Genomic DNA, 21,102 nt, shown 5'->3' with positions numbered 1-21,102 from the left:
CGCTAATATCCAGAATCTACAAAGAACTTAAGCAAATTTACAAGAATAAAACAACCCCATCAAAAAGTAGGCAAAGGATATGAACAGACACTTCTTAAAAGAAGACATTTATGCAGCCAATAGAAAAATGAAAAAATGCTCATCATCACTGGTAATCAGAGAAATGCTAATCAAAAGCACAATGAGATACCATATCATGCCAGTTACAATAGCGATCATTAAAAAGTCAGGAAACAACAGATGCTGGAGAGGATGTAGAGAAATAGGAACACTTTTACACTGTAGGTGGGAGTATAAATTGGGTCAACCATTGTGGAAGACAGTGTGGCGATTCCTCAAGGATCTAGAACTAGAAATACCATTTGACCCAGTGATCCCATTACTGGATATATTCCCAAAGGATTATAAATCATGCTACCATAAAGACACATGCACATGTATGTTTATTGTGGAACTATTCACAATAGCAAAGACTTGGAACCAACCCAAGTGTCCATCAATGATAGACTGGATTAAGAAAATATGGCACATATACACAATGGAATGCTGTGCAGCCATAAAAAGGGATGAGTTTTTTATGTCCTTTGCAGGGACATGGATGAAGCTGGAAACCATCATTCTGAGCAAACTATCTCAAGGACAGAAAACCAAACACTGCATGTTCTTGTTCATAGGCAGGAGTTGAACAATGAGAATATCACACACCAGGGCCTGTCGTGTACTGGGGGGTTGGGGGAGGGATAGCGTTAAGAGAAATACCTAATGTAAATGACAAGTTGATGGGTGCAGCAAACCAATATGGCACATGTATACCTATGTAACAAACCTGCACATTGTGTGCATGTACCCTAGAACTTAAACTATAATAAAACACACATACATATATATGGAGAGAGAGAGAGAGAGATGACCAATTGGATATACATGGAGTATAGTAACATACACCTAGTATAGAAAGATGAGGTATAAACTGAAATATATTAGTAATTACATGAATACGTAAATGAACTAAATATTCCATTATAAAGAAAAAATTATAAACTGCATAAGTATATTTTAAAATAAGCTATATATTGCTTATAAGAGATGCACGCTAAAAGTAAGAACTCAGAAGTTTGAAAGTTAAGGGATGGAAAAATGTGTACTATGTAAATGCTTGTCAAAAACCCTTTGGTGCAGTTAAGGAGACTTCAAGTCCAAAAAAAAAAAAAAAAAAAAAAAAAAAAGGCATTACTATATATGAAGGAGGTCTTTTAAAATTAGACTATGCCAGTATACCAAGATTCAGTGTCCCAATTTGTGTGTGTACCTAATGAAATAGCATCAAAATACAAAAGCAAAAATTGACAGAACTAAAATATGAAATGTTTTACAATGCCAAGTGAGACTTTAACATGCTTCTCTCAGTCATTGATAGAAAACAAACACACACAAATCAGTACAGCTTTGGATTAACTTAAACATAAAAAAAAAATTCAATCCAATTTGCATATATAAAGCAGTGAACCCAATAGTGACAAAGTTAACTTTTTTCAAGTACAAAAAGAACACATACCTAAAGCAAATATATGCTTGTTATAAAGCAAATATCAACAAATTTTAAAGTGTAGATATAATTCAAAATATGTCTTAATTGAATTAAACTAGAAATCAACAACCAAAAGAAAACTAGAAAATCCCCTAAATATTCAGAACTTTAAAAAGAAACTTCTAAATGATGCAGAGCACACAGAATGTATCAAAATGAATACTATAAAATTTTTGAGCTGAATGATAGTAAAAATCCAAGATATAAAAATGGGTTGGATGAAGTTAAAGTTGTGCTCAGAGAGAAATTTCTATTTTTAAATTCATTTTTTTAGAAAAAATGTAAATGCTGAAAATCAGTAATCTATGTATGCATCTAAACAAGCCAGAAAAAGAGTAACAAAAGAAATACAAGAAAATAGAAGAAAGAAAATAATAAAGATAATAGCATAATTAATAAAATAGAAAGCAACATTTGATGAATCAACAAATGCAAATGTTGGTTGTTTGAAAACACTAATAAAATATGTAGACCCTTAGTAAAGCATGTCAAGACAGATACATGTTAATAGAAGTAATAACAAAAGATACGTCAATAAAAACATCAAAAAGAGGATAGGAAGATGTCATAACTACTTTATGTTACTGGATTGGACAATGTAGCTGTAATGAACAGATCAAGAAACCACTCTCTACCAAAACTGATAGAAGAAGAAATAATTACCGTTATTTGTTAAACAAATCAAAGCTGTCAGTTTGTCTTTTCACAGAAAAACTCAAGTCTCAGATGGCTTTCTGGTTAACTCTTAAGATTATTAAGGAAGAAATAGCATCGATCCAGAAAAACAGAAAAGAGGGAACACTTCCCAATCATGGGATGAAGTCAGCACAAACTTGATATCAAATCAGAAAGGAAAATAACCGACCAGTCTTTCTCATGAAAATAGATGAGTAAAATATTGATAAATAAAAATATAACATAGAATATACATAATTTATCACAACTTTGTGGAATTTCTCACAGGAATACAATCATGCTTTAACATTCAAAAGAAGCAGTATAATTCATTAAATTTGCAGGGAAGAAAACCAAAAGTAATAACCATGAAATTATTTCAACAGACATTGCTAAAATTAAACACTGAAGATTCTTTAAAAATATATTTTTGCAAAATAGAAAGAAAGGTTTCTATACCTTTAACTTGATTTTTTTAAAAGTATTTGTAACAACACATAGAGGTGAATTATTGAAAGTTTTACTTGTGAGAATGGGAAACAAAGACATCTACTACCTCTTCCATTCAACATTGTACTGAAGCCCTAGCCAGTGAAAGAACATAAGAGAGATAAATAAAAGTCAGAATTGGAAATAAAAAACATTTTCTTATTATTTACAGATGTGCTATTTTATGCCTCTGAGGCCTTAGTAAATGTTGTTACTCTTACTAGGATGCCTTGCTAATAAAACATTAACTTGCTTCATCTTTCCATATTGAGTTATCCATTTCTTTATTTCCCCATTGTACTAATGTTTTCTATTATAGTACAAATCACAATAATGATAATTGTTAACGTTTACTCACACCACTATGGCTTATCAACTTATAGCCCCACATCAACCTGATCTGTGGTTTGTCTTTAATAAATATTTATTAGAACAAACTGAACTATAGTCATTTATGATCTAGAGGAAAGAATAGAAACCAGTGATGAAATAAGCACATGAATAAAATAACACAAATGTAGCAAATTTAGCATTATATTAGTGTTATGTTACCTTAAAAATGACAGCAAATTAAAAATATATAGTTTTACTTTTTTAGAGGCATATTTAGTAGTACCTACCTAAACACAATGGTGGTGTAGTCCACGTTCCCTCTAAACAATAGGCCTCCCTAGATCCTTGTAGGAAATGGTGATCAAAACATCTGTATTCTACTGAAGAGCCATTTTCATAGGTGTCTACTACTGAACTGATAATGTCTCCATGTTTAATAAGTGGAGGAGATGTGCACATTCCTTTAGATTCTGCAAAAATAAGTTTTAAAGTATACAATGAATTGCTATAATGAACATCCAGTACTTTGTAAGTGCTACAGAAATAAGTTGAGATATATAATATAAAGGCATTTTTTTTTTTTTTCAGAGACAGAGTCTCACTCTGTAGCCCAGGCTGGAGCATGGTGGCATGATCATGGCTCACTGCAACCTTGGCCTCCCAGGCTCAAGTGATCCTCCTGTCTTAGCCTCCCAACTAGTTGGGACTACAGGTACATTTTTCTTTTGTAGAGACAGGGCCTCACTATGTTGCTCAGGCTGGTCTTGAATTCCTGGACTCAAGAAATCTGCCCACCTTGGCCTCCCAAAGTGCTAGGATTACAGGCGTTAGCCACTCCACCTAGCCATAAAGGCATTTTTTAGGCAGTTCTGAAACATTTTTAAAATATTGAAAATATTTTTGCAATAATATTATACCATACAATTTATTTTCATAATTAGAATCACATTTTATAGTATTTATATACGTATTTAAAACTATCAGAGTATTAACAATCATGATTTTATTTCTCCCTAAGTCTATGGGATTTTTCTAGAAGCCATGCTTTCTGTATATATTATCTTCCTTTTCTTCCTTATTAAAAGTAATAGTCCCTATATCCAGGCAGTATTGAGACAATGGGTCCCCAGAAAGCCCTAAGTAGAGCAATGCTTTACAGTGTTTGTTGTTGAGTGTCACAAAAAGGTGATTAATTCTCTGATAGTCTGGCAACATTTATAAAACCTCTTGATTTTTCCCCTTCATAAAATTGACTTATTGGAATTCAAAGATGTCAGCATGGCCATCCTATATTGGTATGTATGCTGATTGAAATTTGGAAGTTGGATCACTCCTCTCAACTTTATAGATTAGAAGATGATGGTGGTGAATTGGGGTCATAGGTATAAATTTTCTCTAAAGATCCGTGATGTTGAGCTTTTTCTCATATATTTGTTTGCCACATAAATGTCTTCTTTTGAGAAGTGACTTTTCATATCCTTTGCCCACTTTTTGATGGGTTGTTTGTTTTTTTTCTTGTAAATTTGTGTTAAGTTCCATGTATATTCTGGATCTTAGACCTTTGTCAGATGAGTAGATTGCAAAAGTCTTCTCCCATTCTGTAAGTTGCCTGTTCACTCTGAGGATAGTTTCTTTCGCTGTGCAGAAGCTCTTTAGTTTAATTAGATCTCATTTGCCAGTTTTAGCTCTCATTGCAATTGCTTTTGGCATTTTCGTCATGAAGTCTTTGCCCATGCCTATGTCCTGAATGGTATTGCCTAGGTTTTCTTCTAGAGTTTTTATGGTTTTGGATTTTACATTTAAATCTTTAATCCATCTTGAGTTAATTTTTGTATAAGGTGTATCCACAATGAGATACCATCTCACACCAGTCAAAATGGCAATTATTAAAAAGTTAAGACACAATAGATGCCGGTGAGGCTGAGGAGAAATAGGAATGCTTTTACACTGCTAGTGGGAATGTAAATTAGTTCAACCATTGTGGAAGACGGCGTGGTGATTCCTCAAGGATCTAGAACCAGAAATACAATTTGATGCAGCGATTCCATTACTGGATATATACCCAAAAGAATATAAATCATTCTACTATAAAGACACATGCACACATATGTTTATTGCAGCACTATTTACAATAACAAAACATGGAACCAATTCAAATGCCCATCAATAGCAGACTGGATAAAGAAAATGTGGTACATATACACCATGGAATACTATGCAGCCATAAAAAGGAATGAGATCATGTCCTTTGCATGGACATGGATGAAACTGGGAGCCATTATCCTCAGCAAACTAACACAGAAAGAGAAAATGAAAGACCATATGTCCTCACTCACAAGTAGGAGTTGAACAATGAGAACACATGGTCATAGGGATGGGAACAACACACACTGGGTCCAGTCAGAGGGTGAGAGGTGAGGAGAGGGAGAACATAAAGACAAATAGCTAATGCACGTGTGGCTTAAAACCTAGATGACAGGCCAGGCGCGGTGGCTCAAGCCTGTAATCTCAGCACTTTGGGAGGCCAAGACAGGCAGATCACGACGTCAGGAGATCGAGACCATCCTGGCTAACACGGTGAAACCCCGTCTCTACTAAAAAATACAAAAAACTAGCCTGGCGAGGTGGCGGGCGCCTGTAGTCCCAGCTACTCGGGAGGCTGAGGCAGGAGAATGGCATGAACCCGGGAGGCGGAGTTTGCAGTGAGCTGAGATCCGGCCACTGCACTCCAGCCCAGGGGACAGAGTGAGACTCCGTCTCAAAAAAAAAAAAAACCTAGATGACAGGTTGATAGGTACAGCAAACCACCATGGCACACGTATACCTATGTAACGAACCTGCAAATTCTGCACTTGTATCCCAGAACTAAAGGAAAATAAAAATAAAATAAAACAAAATTATAAATAATAATAATAAAAAGAAAAATAGCAACAAAATATAAATAAATTTTCAACCCAGGTAGCAGATATTGATCAAGTAAGATACTTGCAGAGAACATTATTATTTTACCTTTTCTAGTACATAAAGGATATTTCACTTCTCCTCTGTTGCACTGCACAGATAATTCAGACAATGGGGTTAACGGAGATAAGTCATATCCCTGTTTACATACAAAATCTATTAAATCTCCATGTAAGACTTTCCCTTCATATTTCCACTTCATCTCTATGTTATTTCTGTTCATGTAATCCACATTAACAGTACATGGCTCTGAAAAACAAAATGCTCTTTTAAATTCTTTACTTGTCTGACAAATATAAAAGTGATATTTTTTAAAACAAAAATTATGACAAGTATCAAAAGCAATATTTTATAATTTAAATCATAATTAAGGCTTCTCACACACATATATACATATAAGAAAATACACACTTTATTACTATCAAATGAATCTATACATTACTTGTCATAAACTAAAACCACTTAATTTAAAACATCAAAAATACTGTTGGAGGGCATCAATCAGTTAGATTAATAATAGCTTTCTTTCTACAAAATAAAAACCTTAAACTACCATGTAGAAAATAATAGAAAACCTGCTAATGAATAAAACCAAGACTCCTGCCCTCATAGAGCTTGCCTTCTAATTGAGAGAAACACCTACAATACATAATAAATATAATAAAGACATGAATTGTACAATGTGTGGCAGATATGGTTTGGCTGTGTGCCTACCCAAATCTCATCTTGAATTGTAGCTCCCATAATTCCCACATGTCATGGGAGGAACCTGGCCGGAGGTCATTGAATCCTGGGGTGGGTCTTTCCCGTGCTGTTCTCATTATAGTGAATAAGTCTCATGAAATCTGATGGTTTTATAAAGGGGAGTTTCCCTGCACACAATCTCTTGCCTGCCTCCATGTAAAACATGCCTAGCTTGTCCTTTACCTTCCATCATGATTATGAGGCCTCCCCAGCCATGTGGAACCGTGAGTGCATTTAATTTCTTTCCTTTATAAATTACCCATCTCAGGTATGTCTTTATTAGCAGCGTGAGAACAGACTAACACAGTGGCCATCTTTAAACTACAGCATAAGATAACTTGGTTGAAAACAAGAGTACTGGAGGGGGAGTGGGTAACAAAAGAGTTAGGTGAAGAGAAGTTGCACTTTTCAGTGAGGTGATTAGGGTAGGCCTAAATAAGAAGTAATATTTGCACAAAAGTTTGAAGGGGACTGAGTGAACCACGTCATTACGTCATTTTCTTATGAAAGAGTGTCCCAAGCAACTAACCAGTGCAAAGGCCCTGAAGTGAGAACATTCTTGGCTTGTTTGTGGAAGAGTAAGGAGACCAGAAAGACTGGAGTGATTAGAGCAGGGAAGGGAGTATGGAGAGGTTAGAGAGACTCTTAATGTCTGAAATAATAATTCCTACAGAGACAATTCTATGCTTTATCATACCGTTGTGAATTTGTACTGATAGCCTTTCCGGCTTCAATAGATAAGCAAGATATACAAATCCCCTTTCTCTTGCCCTGATAACAATGATTAATCTTCATTTGATATTTCCTTTGATTCATTAGGACCAAACCTAACTCTCTTGAGGTGGTTGTTCCAGATATAGAATGATGTATTTCCTTTAATGCTGTTATTTCCTTATGAACTTGTTTCATTACTAGTTTTGCCCTAAATATTTTAATCTAGTCTTTGTCCTTAGAGATTACTGTATCTCCACTCAACGCAATATCAATCAAATCATCAAAAACTTAATATCAAAACCATTTATAAAAATATGAGAGCAATAGAAAAATTCTACATGAATATGTGCCTGTGTCTGAATTTGAATGGGAACAGCCTCCTAAGAATTACTTGAAAGGTGGAAACTACTAACAAAAGGTTGAAAGAGCTCAAGACTTAAAACATACATTTATATATAAGTGTATATATATATATACACTTAAAAATGGCTAAAGTAAATTTTATGTTATGCATAATTCACCACAATAAAAAAATACACTAATATTTTAGGGACTTTCTACTTAAAGAACTGGGAGGGAAAACAGTTGTGAAAAAAAATGATTTATACAAAATAGTCATTTTCATGATATTAAAACACAAGAAAATCACATAAAAGTACGAACATAAACATTCCATGTGCTCTCTTTCTTACCCAAGCAAACAGGTGGGGATGACCATTTTCCTTGTTCACAACGAGATATTTTTGATCCCCTCAGCAAGTAATATTCGTTACATCTATATTCCACGGAAGATCCTGCTGCATAGCTTGCCAGTAACCCATCGGCCACAGCCCCATTCATTACAACAGGAGGATGCTTACAATTCTCATTATTTTCTAAGAAAAGAGGTTGTTTTAAATTAATATGAGCTCAAAACAATATACTATAGTAACTCATACTGTAGTGTCTCAATATTTGTATTAATAAAATAATTTAGGACAATTGTTTTATAAATTCATTACAAATATGAAAAATGTTTTTCAGCTCAAATATTTTTAAAATTTGCTAAGCAAGAGTTGACAGCAAATATGTTGCCTAAAAACAACTATACGTATTTTTTCTCTTTTCTCAATTGTGAAGGAATTATGATAACAGACATTTCTTAAATCTATAGAATGAGAAACTATTCTTCAACCTAAAGATTATGGTCAATTCTAAAATTGCTCTTTGGCATTAACCCATTTTTATTTTCTTCTTTCTCATTCCTCTTCATCTCAGGTCTCAATCGACCCACCGAGGAAATATCCATTTTTTTCTCTCTTTTTGGTATCTTTTTTTTTTTTTTTTTTTTTTTTTGAGACGGAGTCTAGCTCCATCGCCCAGGCTGGAGTGCAGTGGCCAGATCTCAGCTCACTGCAAGCTCCACCTCCCAGGTTTACACCATTCTCCTGCCTCAGCCTCCCGAGTAGCTGGGACTACAGGCAGCCGCCACCTCGCCCGCCACCTCGCCCAGCTAGTTTTTTGTATTTTTTAGGAGAGACGGGGTTTCACCGTGTTAGCCAGGATGGTCTCGATCTCCTGACGTCGTGATCTGCCTGTCTTGGCCTCCCAAAGTGCTGGGATTACAGGCTTAATCTTTTTGGTATCTTTCTCTTACTCTGTAAATTTCTTTAGCATCCTTCACAGCTTTTGTCTTATTCAATAAATATCCTATATAAACATGTGTGTGAAGATCTCGCTGTGATCTGATTAAGAAATGAGAAAGATGACAGGAATAGTAGCCCCCAGGAGTGATAGTGTAGCCTGGTGGTGCCCTTCAGTAAAATCAAAGACCAGGGACGTGTCTCAGAAGGGCATAAGGTTCAGAATGGCCAGATGCAAAATATCGGCAGGACTTACCCAAGGTCAAGAACAGAATGCTCTACCCTGACTTTGTAGGACACATGGGGAGAAGAAGCAGATAATGCTTATGGCCAGCCACTCAATCCACCATGCCCTTATTTACTTCTGTAATGAAGCACATCATCATTTATGTGCTGTCATTTAGAACTTACAGGTCATGGCATGACATAGATCAGATAACCGTGCTTAGCACCAGTGTTCAGAAAGGTTTTTTTTTTTTTAATTCTTTACATTGACTTAAATTCTATAGATGGCTACACATACACGCACACACACATGCACACATGCAACACAGAAGAGTAGGTGCTGTAGCAATGCGTTTCTAATTTGCCTAAGCCGTGGTCTCTTCCTAGGAATATGCAGATTAAAGTAACAGAATGGAAAATTTTACACCGTAAGTTTAGCTACTGATGGTAAATATAGCATACATACCAACACACTCAGGAGCAAGTGTCCATGTTCCACGATTACAAGTTATCTCATTCGATCCACGGAGAAGGTAGCCACTTTTACATGCATATGTCACTTTGTCCCCATTGTAATAAATCTTAGAGTGTAAATTTGCTGCACCATTTTCAACGAAGGGTGGTTCCTCACAGGCTACCCTCTCCTGTCCTTCTGAAAAGGTACAGTTGAAAGAGAACAGACCATTTATCTACACATGCAGATTTCATTTTAGCAAAGCTTCTTCGAGGTGTTACTAACCAATGCATTTTGGAGGTTCTGTCCATTTTCCATTTTCACAACGTATTTCTTCTGACCCATGGATCACAAAATTAAGTTCACATTCTATACGAACTATTTCTCCATGACGATAAGTTGTTGAATGTGTTTGAATTTTGGAGTTTATAGGCAGAGGTGGAGGAGGACATCTGTTTCTTCTTCCTTATGGAAAAAAATCAGCACCTTTAGTCATATAATTAAAAAATAATAAAGATTAAATAAAAAGGTCCGTTGTGTCAAGCATCATAGAGAGTATGGCAGACTGATTCCAGAAGCATTCCTTTGATCCCCACCTCCTGATGTTAACTTCCTTGTGTGATAACTCTTTCCATGAATAGGACCTGTAACTTGCTTCTAGCCCACAAAATACAGCAAAGATCATGGATTAGTATGTGATTATGTACACATAATTATGTAACATCAGATTTTAACACCATTCTTGCCAAGAGACTCTCTCTCCTTGCTAGTTTTGAAGAAACAAGAAGCTACATCATGAGCTTCCAAAGCAGAAGGGCTGTAAGGCAAGGGGCAGCGGGCTGCCTTCAGTTAACAGCCACAAGAAACAGAGGCTCTCAGTTCAGCAGTCTGCAAAGCGCTGAATGCTGTCAATGACCACAGTGAGATTGGAAGAAGTCTTGCCCAGTCAAGCCTCAGATGAGACTTCAGTCCAGCTAACATCCTGATTGCAGCTTTGTTAGCCAGGGATGCAGGGATCTGGTTAAGCCACACCCAAACTCCCAACCTACACACAATGGGAAATAATGTTTGTGTTGTTTTAAGCTGCTGAGTTTGTGGTGACATTGTTATTCACCAATAGAATACTAAAGTAGCAAGCATTTTACATTTATTACCTCCTTTAGTCCTAAAATAACTTTATTGTAGGAACTATTATTTCTCCCATGTTATAGACAAACTAAAACTTATGAAGTAAATAAATTAATAGCATGCAGCAGATCTGTTCTTGAACCCACGTCTGTCTAAATTAAAGTCTCCTACTCTAAAATACTGACCACACTACTTTCCTATTGCTGCTGTGATAAATTACAATTTAGTGGCTTAAAACAGCACAAATGTATCCTCTTACAGTCCTGAAGGCCAGAAGTCCAGAGTCAGTTTCACTGGACTAAAATCGAGGTATCAGGAGAGCTGCATTCCTGCTGGAGGCTTTGGAGGAGAATCAGCTATTTTGCCTTTTCTAACTTCTTGAAATTACCTGTATTCCTTGGCTCACAATCCCTTCCTCAAAACATTTCAACCTGTGGCTTCCTTTATCACATCTCCCGCTTCCTCTTCTGTAGTCAATCTCCCTCTGCCTCCCTTTTATAAAAGCATTTCTGATTATATTTAGAGTCTGGATAGATAATTCCAGATAGTATTCCTACCTTAAGATTGTTAACCTCAAAGTGTCTTTTACCAGGTAAGGTAACATTTAGTGGTTCCCAGTATTAGAATGTGGTTATATTTTGGGAGAAGAGAGATATAATTCAGCCTGCAACACTGCCTATTGTATGCCTAATGACTATTTACCAGAGAAAATAGGCTTGTTGTCATGCTGGCTAATTTGGAAGAGGAAAGGGGTATAAAAGGCCTTAAGTAGGTCTGCCATTTATTTTTGAAATAGCAATGTGGGAGGCGGAGGCAGGCTGATCACCTGAGATCAGGAGTCCGAGACCAGCCTGACCAACATGGCAAAACTCTGTCTCTACTAAAAACACAAAAAAATTAGCTGGGTATGGTGGCTGATGCCTGTAGTCCCAGCTACTCAGGAGGCTGAGGCAGGAGAATCCCTTGAACCTGGGAGGTGGAGGTTGCAGTGAGCTGAGATCGTGCCACTGCACTCTAGCTTGGGTGACACAGCAAGACTCCATCTCAAAAAAAAAAAAAAAAAAAAAAAAAAAGGAAAAATATGCTTTAAAAAATTTGCTTAAAAAATCTTCTCTACTACTATACCAAGGATGTCAAGCACGAATGAAAAATCATAAAATATTTAAAGTTACTGTACAGTGCATTTAGGGAATTATGATAGTTCTGGCAATCCCACTGCATACCCGTGGTCAGAGCCCTCATTTGTTTCCCCCAGCACCCGTTCCAAATCTTCACCACTTTCTTCCAAGTTGTGCCTTCATGTCTTTCACCTGCCTGTCAATAGACATTATATCCCATATTACGGAAAATAAAAAACTACTATCAAACCCTTTGCGTCACCCTATCCTCCCAATCCTCAAACTCCTATTTATCTCTTAAGACCCAATGTAAATATTAGCCATCACTTCTGTGAATGCTATTCCACAGCATACCAATCAGAATCCCTAATGTTTATTCCTGCACTTTGTACCTGAGTTGATTGTACCATTTGTCACATTATAGCAATTATTTTTTCATATCTGCAATTATTTTTTTCATATCTTCTACTAGATAGGACCGTCCTCATATTAAATTGTATGTGTGTTTAAATAATTATGGATGTCTTCTGACAGGTAATTGCATCACCCATTTGGACACATCCAGTAATAGAAATGTGACCATAGATATTACATTTTTGGGCAGCTTCTACTAGATGACCTCTTTTCCCATTTTCACTTCTGGGTGTTAGTGTTCTGTTTTTTCTGCTTTCTACCTCGCTATTTTAGATATTAATTTTTACATCTGGAAATATGTGGCAAATAAAGAGAAAGTATCCTTGCAAAGCTGCCAGATTGGGGTAATTAGGTCTAATAATTCCCAATAAGAAAAGTTATTTATTGTAATAAGGGATTTAAAATGTATAATATATATTTTTAAATAATAAATTTAAAAGATATAGTCATTTACAAACTAATACAAAACAAGATTTATTCAGGTGGAATATATTAAAGATTGCTGAAAATAGCACTGATTTAAAAGACAATATTTATTTTAAAAATAGGACTCAGGAAAAAAATTAGATACGACCACAGGAATTTTATCAGAGCTAATAGAGAGTAAAGCTGATAAAGACATGGCATTTTGTGAGTATTAAATTTAAAAATTTACCTTCGCATACAGGAGATTCTGGGTACCAACCGAAGTTATAGCATTGAATTAAATCAGATCCACTTAGATAATAATTTTCATGACAGAAAAACTGAATGACATCTCCTTCTTCATAGGTTTGCTTTACAGGATGAAAATAACCATTTTCAATTAATCTTAAAGAAGAGCACTTTAATTCTACAAATAAAAGAATGAATAAAATTACAAACAAATTTTTTTTCTGCTACAACAAAATTCACTATTTACATGACATATCTAGAATAAAAATTAAATTTGCCAAAAAGCTTATGAATTCATTTTATATATTTGTTAAATATCATTAAGCTTATTCTAATTTAATCCTGTGAGCTAAAATGAATTTTTTCTACTTGGGAGCTTTCAATTATCAAAGACTGCTATCAACATAATTAAAAATAAAGGCAAAAAATTATGAAAAGATGAAATATAATTAGCATGACAACTTATATACACTTCTCTATGAGAAAAAGCTTTCAGAGTGAGAGCAGATTTTATTCCAAATGAGAACCTACTGGTACATTTTGGTGTGAGAGACCATCCGTATGTGAGACATTCTACCTCCTCCGTCTTCTTTCCTCCGGCTGTGTAGTAGCCAGTAGCACATTCATATTGTACTTTGTCCTTCACTTTGAATGTTTTCTGTGTTGTGGAATAATTTCCATTATATAATTCAGGAGCCAAACATGTTTCTAAAATTATAAAAATTATTTATTTTATAAATCTTTTTAATAACCTAGAATGTAAAAAAATATCAAAATGTGTTTTAACAGATCTTAAGAATATATGGTAAAATCAACTCTTAGTAAAATTGAAAAATAGCCCCAATTTTTCTTTGCCTCTATTCTCTTTTTTCATACACCTTGTGACCTAACCCTACCAGCTTTCTGTTCTTAAAATTCTGGTCTACAAGTGCTTGACCAAAGGCCAAAATTCAACTGAAGGCTTGTGCAGTAGCAATTGTGAAGTATGTGCTGTCTATGCATTTTTACAATTTAAACAACTTACTAACAAAGTATACATATATTTAAATTATTGAACTATTTTTAAGTATATCTGGCATTGGTTCACAACATAAAATAATGTACATGATCTTAAATTCTTCTGTAATAAAGGAAATAGTGACATATAAAGGAAAAGCTTCTTTTATTTTATTCCATTCCAATTCCTTTCATTGGTGCAAAGTAAGAACTATTGGTGTAGGTGTGCTGTAGGGATTGAGAACATTTGGATTAAGGAATCACCTAGTACTTGAAAAAAGTAATATCAACTTCCTGCATTGCAGACATAATGAAAAATAAATTTTATTAAATAATAGATATCAATATAAGCTTCAATATATTCAATATAAGTTTGACAAGCTCTTATCTTCAGTTTTAGGAAATGATTCTTATACCATGTTCTTTCCTACAGGTTGGTTGAGAAGACCATCCATCTGAGAGACATTGAACCACTTCTTCATCCTTCCCTCCAGTGGTTTTGTACCCTGAAGCGCAACCATAATGCATGTTCTCTTGAATTTTATACAATAACTTTACATCAGAGATGTAACCATTACTCAGGTCAGGCTTAGTGCATTTTTCTATGGGAAAAAAAAATTATTTGTTTAACTTAATGATGAAACTAAACTTGTTTTTTACTAAATTGTAAAATTAAGCCAAAAGTATAATGTTATTATTAGCAATTTCATTTTGGAAATATCTGCATAAAATTTTTTTTTAAATAATCTGCATAATTTTTGAAAATTAACACTGACTTTCTTTGTATTTAGTATTTTTAGTTCTTATAGTAATTTCTACCCCTACCAGATCTACTTCTAGGTAGATTTACTAGATATATCAACAGCAATAACCATATTCAACATCCTCTTTTAAATGAAACTGGCTCAACCAAAGCCCCTTACTCTGGATCACCTGCCCTAGCGGAAGATCACTGATAGTTCGATGATAGTGTAGCCCGACATAAAATAATGAAATGAGTCAATTAGATTACCTTCTCACAAATTTGAACTCAAACTTTCAATTCAAAATTGAAAAACACATTTTTCAATGGGTATCATGAGAGAAGTTGGCACACAAAGGAGAGATGAGTCTTACAAATGATAAAGCATTAGAGTAGCAATCTTGCGCTTCCAGAGGCCAGCGTTTCAAGCACTTTTCTGGCATCCTATGCTTAATTATCAAAATAAGTTTCTTGTTACTTCAAGTAAATTACATCTCTTTGCCTTGTAATGTGATAAACAATTTCAGTTATTACCCTATTCCCTTCAACAGAGTATTATTAAAAACAGATAAAGAAAATAACATTTTCATGTAAAAGCGTTCTTTATCGGATTTCAAATTACGCCTTCATGTTGTAGAAAGACAGATGACTAGTGATTTTGTTCTTATCTACTAAAAGGTTTAACTGTTTTCTGTTTTTATTGGACCCCTATTTTTATATATGAATTTCTTTGAGTATGCAACGTTGAGTGACAGACACATCCAGCTGACTTACTGAAGCACCTTGGCTCTGGAGACCAGCCTTCTGTTGTACACGTGGTTCGCTCTTCTTGTCTTCCACTTTCGGTGGTATAACCAGCCAAGCAGAAAAATGACAATTTTTGGTCTATGCTCATTGGAAAGTAATAGCTTTTAAAAATATAGTAATATTGGGCAATTCTTCCATTTTCCACATGAGGAAAACCACAGGGTTTTTCTGAAATGAGTAAATGTCAAGCTGAAAATGGAAAAAGAAATCTAAAAACATAAATTTGTAATCAGGTGACAACACAAACTAAAAGTTTTTAGGGACACTTCAACTAGTACTTATTTTTCTTACTTAAATTTTCAAGGTACTTTTGTGATAATTCGAGCAGTCCTTTTATCATAATTGATCTGCAAATGACTTTAAACATCCGACAGTCATGGTAAAACTTAGCAGACCACCTTTTCAGAGAAGCTTTGCCTAACTTCGTAGAACAGTACTTTCTTTTTTCTTCCTAGAGACAGAGTCTGCCTCAGTTTTCCAGGCTTCAGTACAGTGCTGAAATATAGCTCACTGCCACCAGGAGCTCCTGGGCTTAAGCAAACCTCCTCTCCTGTAGCTAGGACTGCAGGTACATGCCACTACATGTGGCTAAGTTTTGTTTTTTTTTTTGTAGAGATGAGGGGTCTCACTGTGTTGCTCACACTGGTCTCAAACTCCTGGACTCAAAGGATCCTTCTGCTGTGGCCTCCCAAAGCACTAGGATTACAAGAGTTGAGCCACTCCACCCTGCCTGCACTTCCTAATAGATATGTATTGCAAGTCACATATGTAATTTAAAAATTTCTAATAGTCACATTCATAAAAATACTAAGGAACAGTTGAAGTTAATTTTAATAATAGGTGTTTATGTAACCTAATATATTGAAAATATTTTACAATATTTTACGTTCTTTATTTTCTTACTAACTCTTTAAAATCCACTATATATTTATACTTACAGAACATCTGATCTTGGACTAGTGACATTTTAAGTACTGTCTCCAATAGCTATATGTGGCTAATGGCCACTGTATTGGACAGCACAGTTCAGGAATAGATAAAATTTCTCCTTAACATATGCAAACTCATAAAAAATTTTGAAATAAATCGCATTTTTAAAGAAAAAAACAGACAACCAATTAAAACAAAGCAAGACTTGAGCAAGAACTTTGCAAAATAGGACATTTAAATGGTTAGAGACCTAGTACTTAGCATTACTAGTCATCAGGGAAATGCAAATGTAAACCACCATGAGATAGTACTGCATATCCAACAGAACTGCTGAAATGAAAAAGGCAAGTTATCTCAATGATTGTGAAGAAGTGAAGAAACTGGAACTTGCATATTTCTACAACTGAAAGTATAAATCAGTCCAAACTCTGTGAGAGAATACTTTTGCAATACATTTTGGGGTAAAACGTGTACAAACTGTATTACCCAATTGAAAAAGCATATATTTTTATACCAAAAGACATGTAAAAGAATGCTTATAGTAGCGTTATTCATATAGTCCAAAACTGGGAACAATCTAAATGCCTATAAATAATAGAAAAGATAAACACGTTTTAGACTATGCATACAATGGAACATTATCCAAAACAGAAATGAACAAATGGTGAATCTCATAAACATAATATTGAGTGAAACAAGCCAATCACATATGAATTAATGTATACATTTGCATAACTTTTTAAAAGAAGACAAACTAATCCATGATAATAGAAGTCAGAATGGTTACCTTTGGGGTTTAGTACCTTAGAGGGATCATTTTTGTTTCTGGGGTGCTCTCACTGTTCTATATCTTGATCTGATGGTGTAAACTTTTATAAAAAAATATATAAGTGTATCCTATGACTTTTGCATTTTTCTGGATATATTATACTCCAAATGAAACATACATTTTAAAAATTTATCTTCATGTTGAAAATCTTAAAATCATAAAAACGCTTAAAAGAAAGAAATACTTGAACAATCCTAGGAGCTGTGTTGGGAAGAAACATGGGCAGTCATGGATGGAAGAAGGCCTGGATCCAGTATGATTACTCTGGCTTCAATGCCTTGGTTGATCACTGTATACCTTAATGCTACTGTGAGACATAAAAGAGTAGCAGTGCTAGCCTAGGTCTGAAGGAAATGGATGTGGAATGATGAGTAACAAAACTTCCAGCATCTGATGGAGCAGACAGAAAAACATGGGCAGGATGGTCCCCATTCCCTGAGAATTTTTCTCACCATTTTTCACACCCAAGCACCAAAGGAATTTACAATAAAAAGAGTCTTTCGAAATAGCAGTGCAATGGTGAATACACAAGGAATTTCCCTGGGGGGCACAGGTGCTTGTCAGGGAGGTGCAGCAAAATATTCTTTGCACAACAATCCTAGGTTGTGGCTTTAAAGACTGTCCTGGGACATCGCCCTCCACCACGAGGATAGGCACATTACTTGTTAAGGTAGCTGGAATGCCTTGGAGAATATGAACTCCTGAGAAAAAATTAATGAGAAATGTGAGGAATATGCTAATCATATATAAACCAGAAAATCACAGACATCTGAACATACAAAAAAAGTATATGAAGAGATGGACACACTACTGATCAGAGAATGGTAAATAAATAAAAATGGATGTTATGAATAACCGTATAGCAACCAGTATAAAAATGGACAATATGAGGTGTTGGTGAGGATGATGAGAAGCAACAATTTACATCCTCTCTCAGAGATGATATACTTCGAAACTGCCATTCTGCAAAAGTAATCTCTCACTACTCACAGAAATCAAGTACAAGAATAGACTCAAGAATCCTACCTGTGAGTGAATACAGACTGACGATATTCTCACAGAAAGATAAGTTGGTTATATCATAATATTCATTCTAGAGCTATTTGTGGTTGAGAGAGCTAGAGTAACATATTAAAACACTATAGTAGGTCCCAGGGGAAACAGACTTCAAGACTGGGAATAAGGGGATAAAATGTGTAAGTAAAGTAAGAGTGAGACCTTTCATAGGCCAATAATAACTGCAAACCATGAAATGAGAAATACAGTTAATCCAATTCTTGCCCCTGAAGTGCACAATGGGAGTTGAGAGAAGCATGCAAAAATAAGATCATTGTCTCTGTCTTCAAGCTGCTTACTTTTTTGTTGCTGTGTAAAACGCATTGTAACCTTATAATAATTAGAAAATTGACTAGAATATTGCAATGGCTTTATGGTATGGATAACGGTCAATTATATCTTCTGGTATTTCCCTATTTAGACAGAAAAATAAAATCAAAAGAAATTCATGCAAAAATCATCCTATTATAGATTAAAAGTATAAAATAAGATGAATTCTGTGTCTTTCACTTTTATAATTTTAATTATAGATGTTTGGGTAGAAAACGTATAGTAAACTATTCAACTAAAACACAATGAAAACTTATATATTTAATTTCAACGAATTCCCTTAGATGTTTATTTTAGAAAAGCTTTATTGCTGTAGCTTCCTTCTTTGTATGTTCACTCTTGCTAATGCTAAGTGACCTCCCTGGATTCTTCATCCTACGGCCTGATAATATTGATAATGTTCCTAAACAACATACCCATGTATACTGCCTACCTTCCACTCTCACACTAATCTTACACACTGGGCAATCTGACTATAAAGCTATCTAATAGGGAGTCCACAGGTGTTGGTTTGTTTGGAAAGTCCTGATTTACATGTGTTGTCCAAACAATTATTAATAGAGCCCCTCTTTTACTCTCTAAGTGTTCCTGTTTGTACAAGCAATTGTATAGTTCACCTACTAATCGTTACTTAATGTCTCCACACCAATGAATAATTCATTGGGATAAAAATCAAAGTCTCAAAAGTAGAAAATATTTATGGCTGTTTCCTTTTCAAATTTCCCACATGAAACTCTCACCTTATGAACAGAATTAAAATTGTACAAGTTTTCTCAGTATTAGGAGTGGATTCTAGCATAAATTTAGAATTAAAGTTAACATGTGACTTTGAAATGGACATATTGTTAGCCTGAAAACCTTTTCGAAGTATTTAGATCCTTGTCTCCTATGCCCTCTAGAGATACGAGGATTTTTGTTTTTCTAACTTATACTACTGTAAGAACACTTTACTAATTTTGCTCAAAGGAAAAGGTCTAAATATTATAAAAAGTCATATTTATAAAATATGTTATAAAATTGATATATGAAAATGAAAGAGTACACTAAAACTTGAGTTGTACAAATATTAGAATCTCCATTTATATGTTTTAGAGAATAAAGAATATTAAGAATTAATTTTACCTTCTGCATAGAGTTCTCCTGAGATTATCAATATGATGATAAAAGTCAGGTTTTTCAACCTCATCTTCAGTGATGTGCTTCACAAAGATTTTAACAATTCTAAAGCACTAGGAACTTGTCATTAAGTACACAATACTTCTCTTGAGGAAAAAGTTAATAATTTATAACCTCTCTCTAAGTCCTTTTGTAACAAGTCTTACATTTCACTTAAAATATTTTGAAATAATGTTAAAATAACACAACTATATTAATTGACATTACTTATCATGCCAGAGTCCAGTAAGAGTATTATAACTGATTAGGGCAACAATAGCAACAGAATAAATAATTAACACAGGCTGCATAAAAAAACTAGGTAAATTTTCAACCTAAGTGCCCAATTGTCAATTCATAAAGTTCACTTGAGGCCATGAATCTTTACTAATATTGATCAGGTAAAAAGATGAACTTAGGAACATGAGATAATGGATACCTGATGTTGAAATACGTTGTTGCCTAGATTGCACTCCTTAAAGAGATATAGAACCATATTGTCTCAATGATAAAATAGTATTACTTATAATAGTAGTATTTGACATTTAGAGAGTTTCTACTTTGTGGTAAGTGGTGAGATCAGCACTATGCTACATCAACATTCATTCATGAGAAATGTTAAAATGTCTATGATATAGCAGGACATGTAACAGTTTTGAGGTATTTAGCAGTGAAAAAATGGGATTAAAATTATTGTCCTCATGGAGTTTACATACTAATGAGTTTTAATTTAAAATACAAAATAGGAAAAAATGGTGGCTAGGAGGCAGGACTAACTTGCAACTCCCACTTGAATGGACAGAGCAGGATGTGGAGACTCGCATCATGAACTTTTGCTCCAAGAACTACTGCAGGGATATACCAGGAAAGCCAAGAGATTCCACAGACCCTCTGAAGGAAGTAGGCTGCTCCTGCATGAAACAGAAGACAGCCCACATACTGTGAATGCCCAAACTGTGAAAAGTGTGAAAGGGGTATTGTCCACCCCTGAACACATACCCTTGGGGAGCCTGAAGGTCTAGATCACGGAAGAAGGATTTGACCTTACCTGGAGCCGAGACAATTTAGAGAGCTGAGTGAAATACAGGGGTAGAGGAAGCAGGGAGTAACACCCCATGGTCTCTGTGAGTCCCCAGAA

At 34.9% G+C, this 21,102-nt stretch overlaps 1 protein-coding gene across 3 annotated transcripts in view; it reads right to left on the bottom strand.

Moving 5' to 3' along the window:
- The window catches only part of F13B (coagulation factor XIII B chain), a 33,200-nt gene extending 13,106 nt beyond the window's left edge, over positions 1-20,094 (bottom strand). The window contains exons 1-10 of one of the 3 annotated variants that reach the window (XM_050782506.1): positions 19,932-20,094; positions 15,632-15,832; positions 14,532-14,717; positions 13,651-13,827; positions 13,121-13,297; positions 10,091-10,270; positions 9,818-10,000; positions 8,197-8,379; positions 6,095-6,295; positions 3,373-3,555 (exon numbers count right to left, since the gene is read on the bottom strand). In XM_050782506.1, coding sequence (XP_050638463.1) covers positions 3,373-3,555; positions 6,095-6,295; positions 8,197-8,379; positions 9,818-10,000; positions 10,091-10,270; positions 13,121-13,297; positions 13,651-13,827; positions 14,532-14,717; positions 15,632-15,832; positions 19,932-19,995 — 1,735 coding nt within the window. In that variant the 5' untranslated portion in view covers positions 19,996-20,094. Of the gene's footprint in view, positions 1-3,372; positions 3,556-6,094; positions 6,296-8,196; positions 8,380-9,817; positions 10,004-10,090; positions 10,271-13,120; positions 13,298-13,650; positions 13,828-14,531; positions 14,718-15,631; positions 15,854-19,931 lie in introns of all 3 variants that reach the window. The other 2 variants (XM_050782497.1, XM_050782511.1) reach the window with 2 other exon arrangements.
- Positions 20,095-21,102: the final 1,008 nt, after the last annotated feature.

Source organism: Macaca thibetana, chromosome 1 (assembly GCF_024542745.1).
Source record: "Macaca thibetana thibetana isolate TM-01 chromosome 1, ASM2454274v1, whole genome shotgun sequence".
NCBI lineage: Eukaryota > Metazoa > Chordata > Mammalia > Primates > Cercopithecidae > Macaca > Macaca thibetana.
The sequence above is the reverse complement of the archived record's forward strand: the minus strand, read 5'-3'. Positions and strand labels throughout refer to the sequence as shown.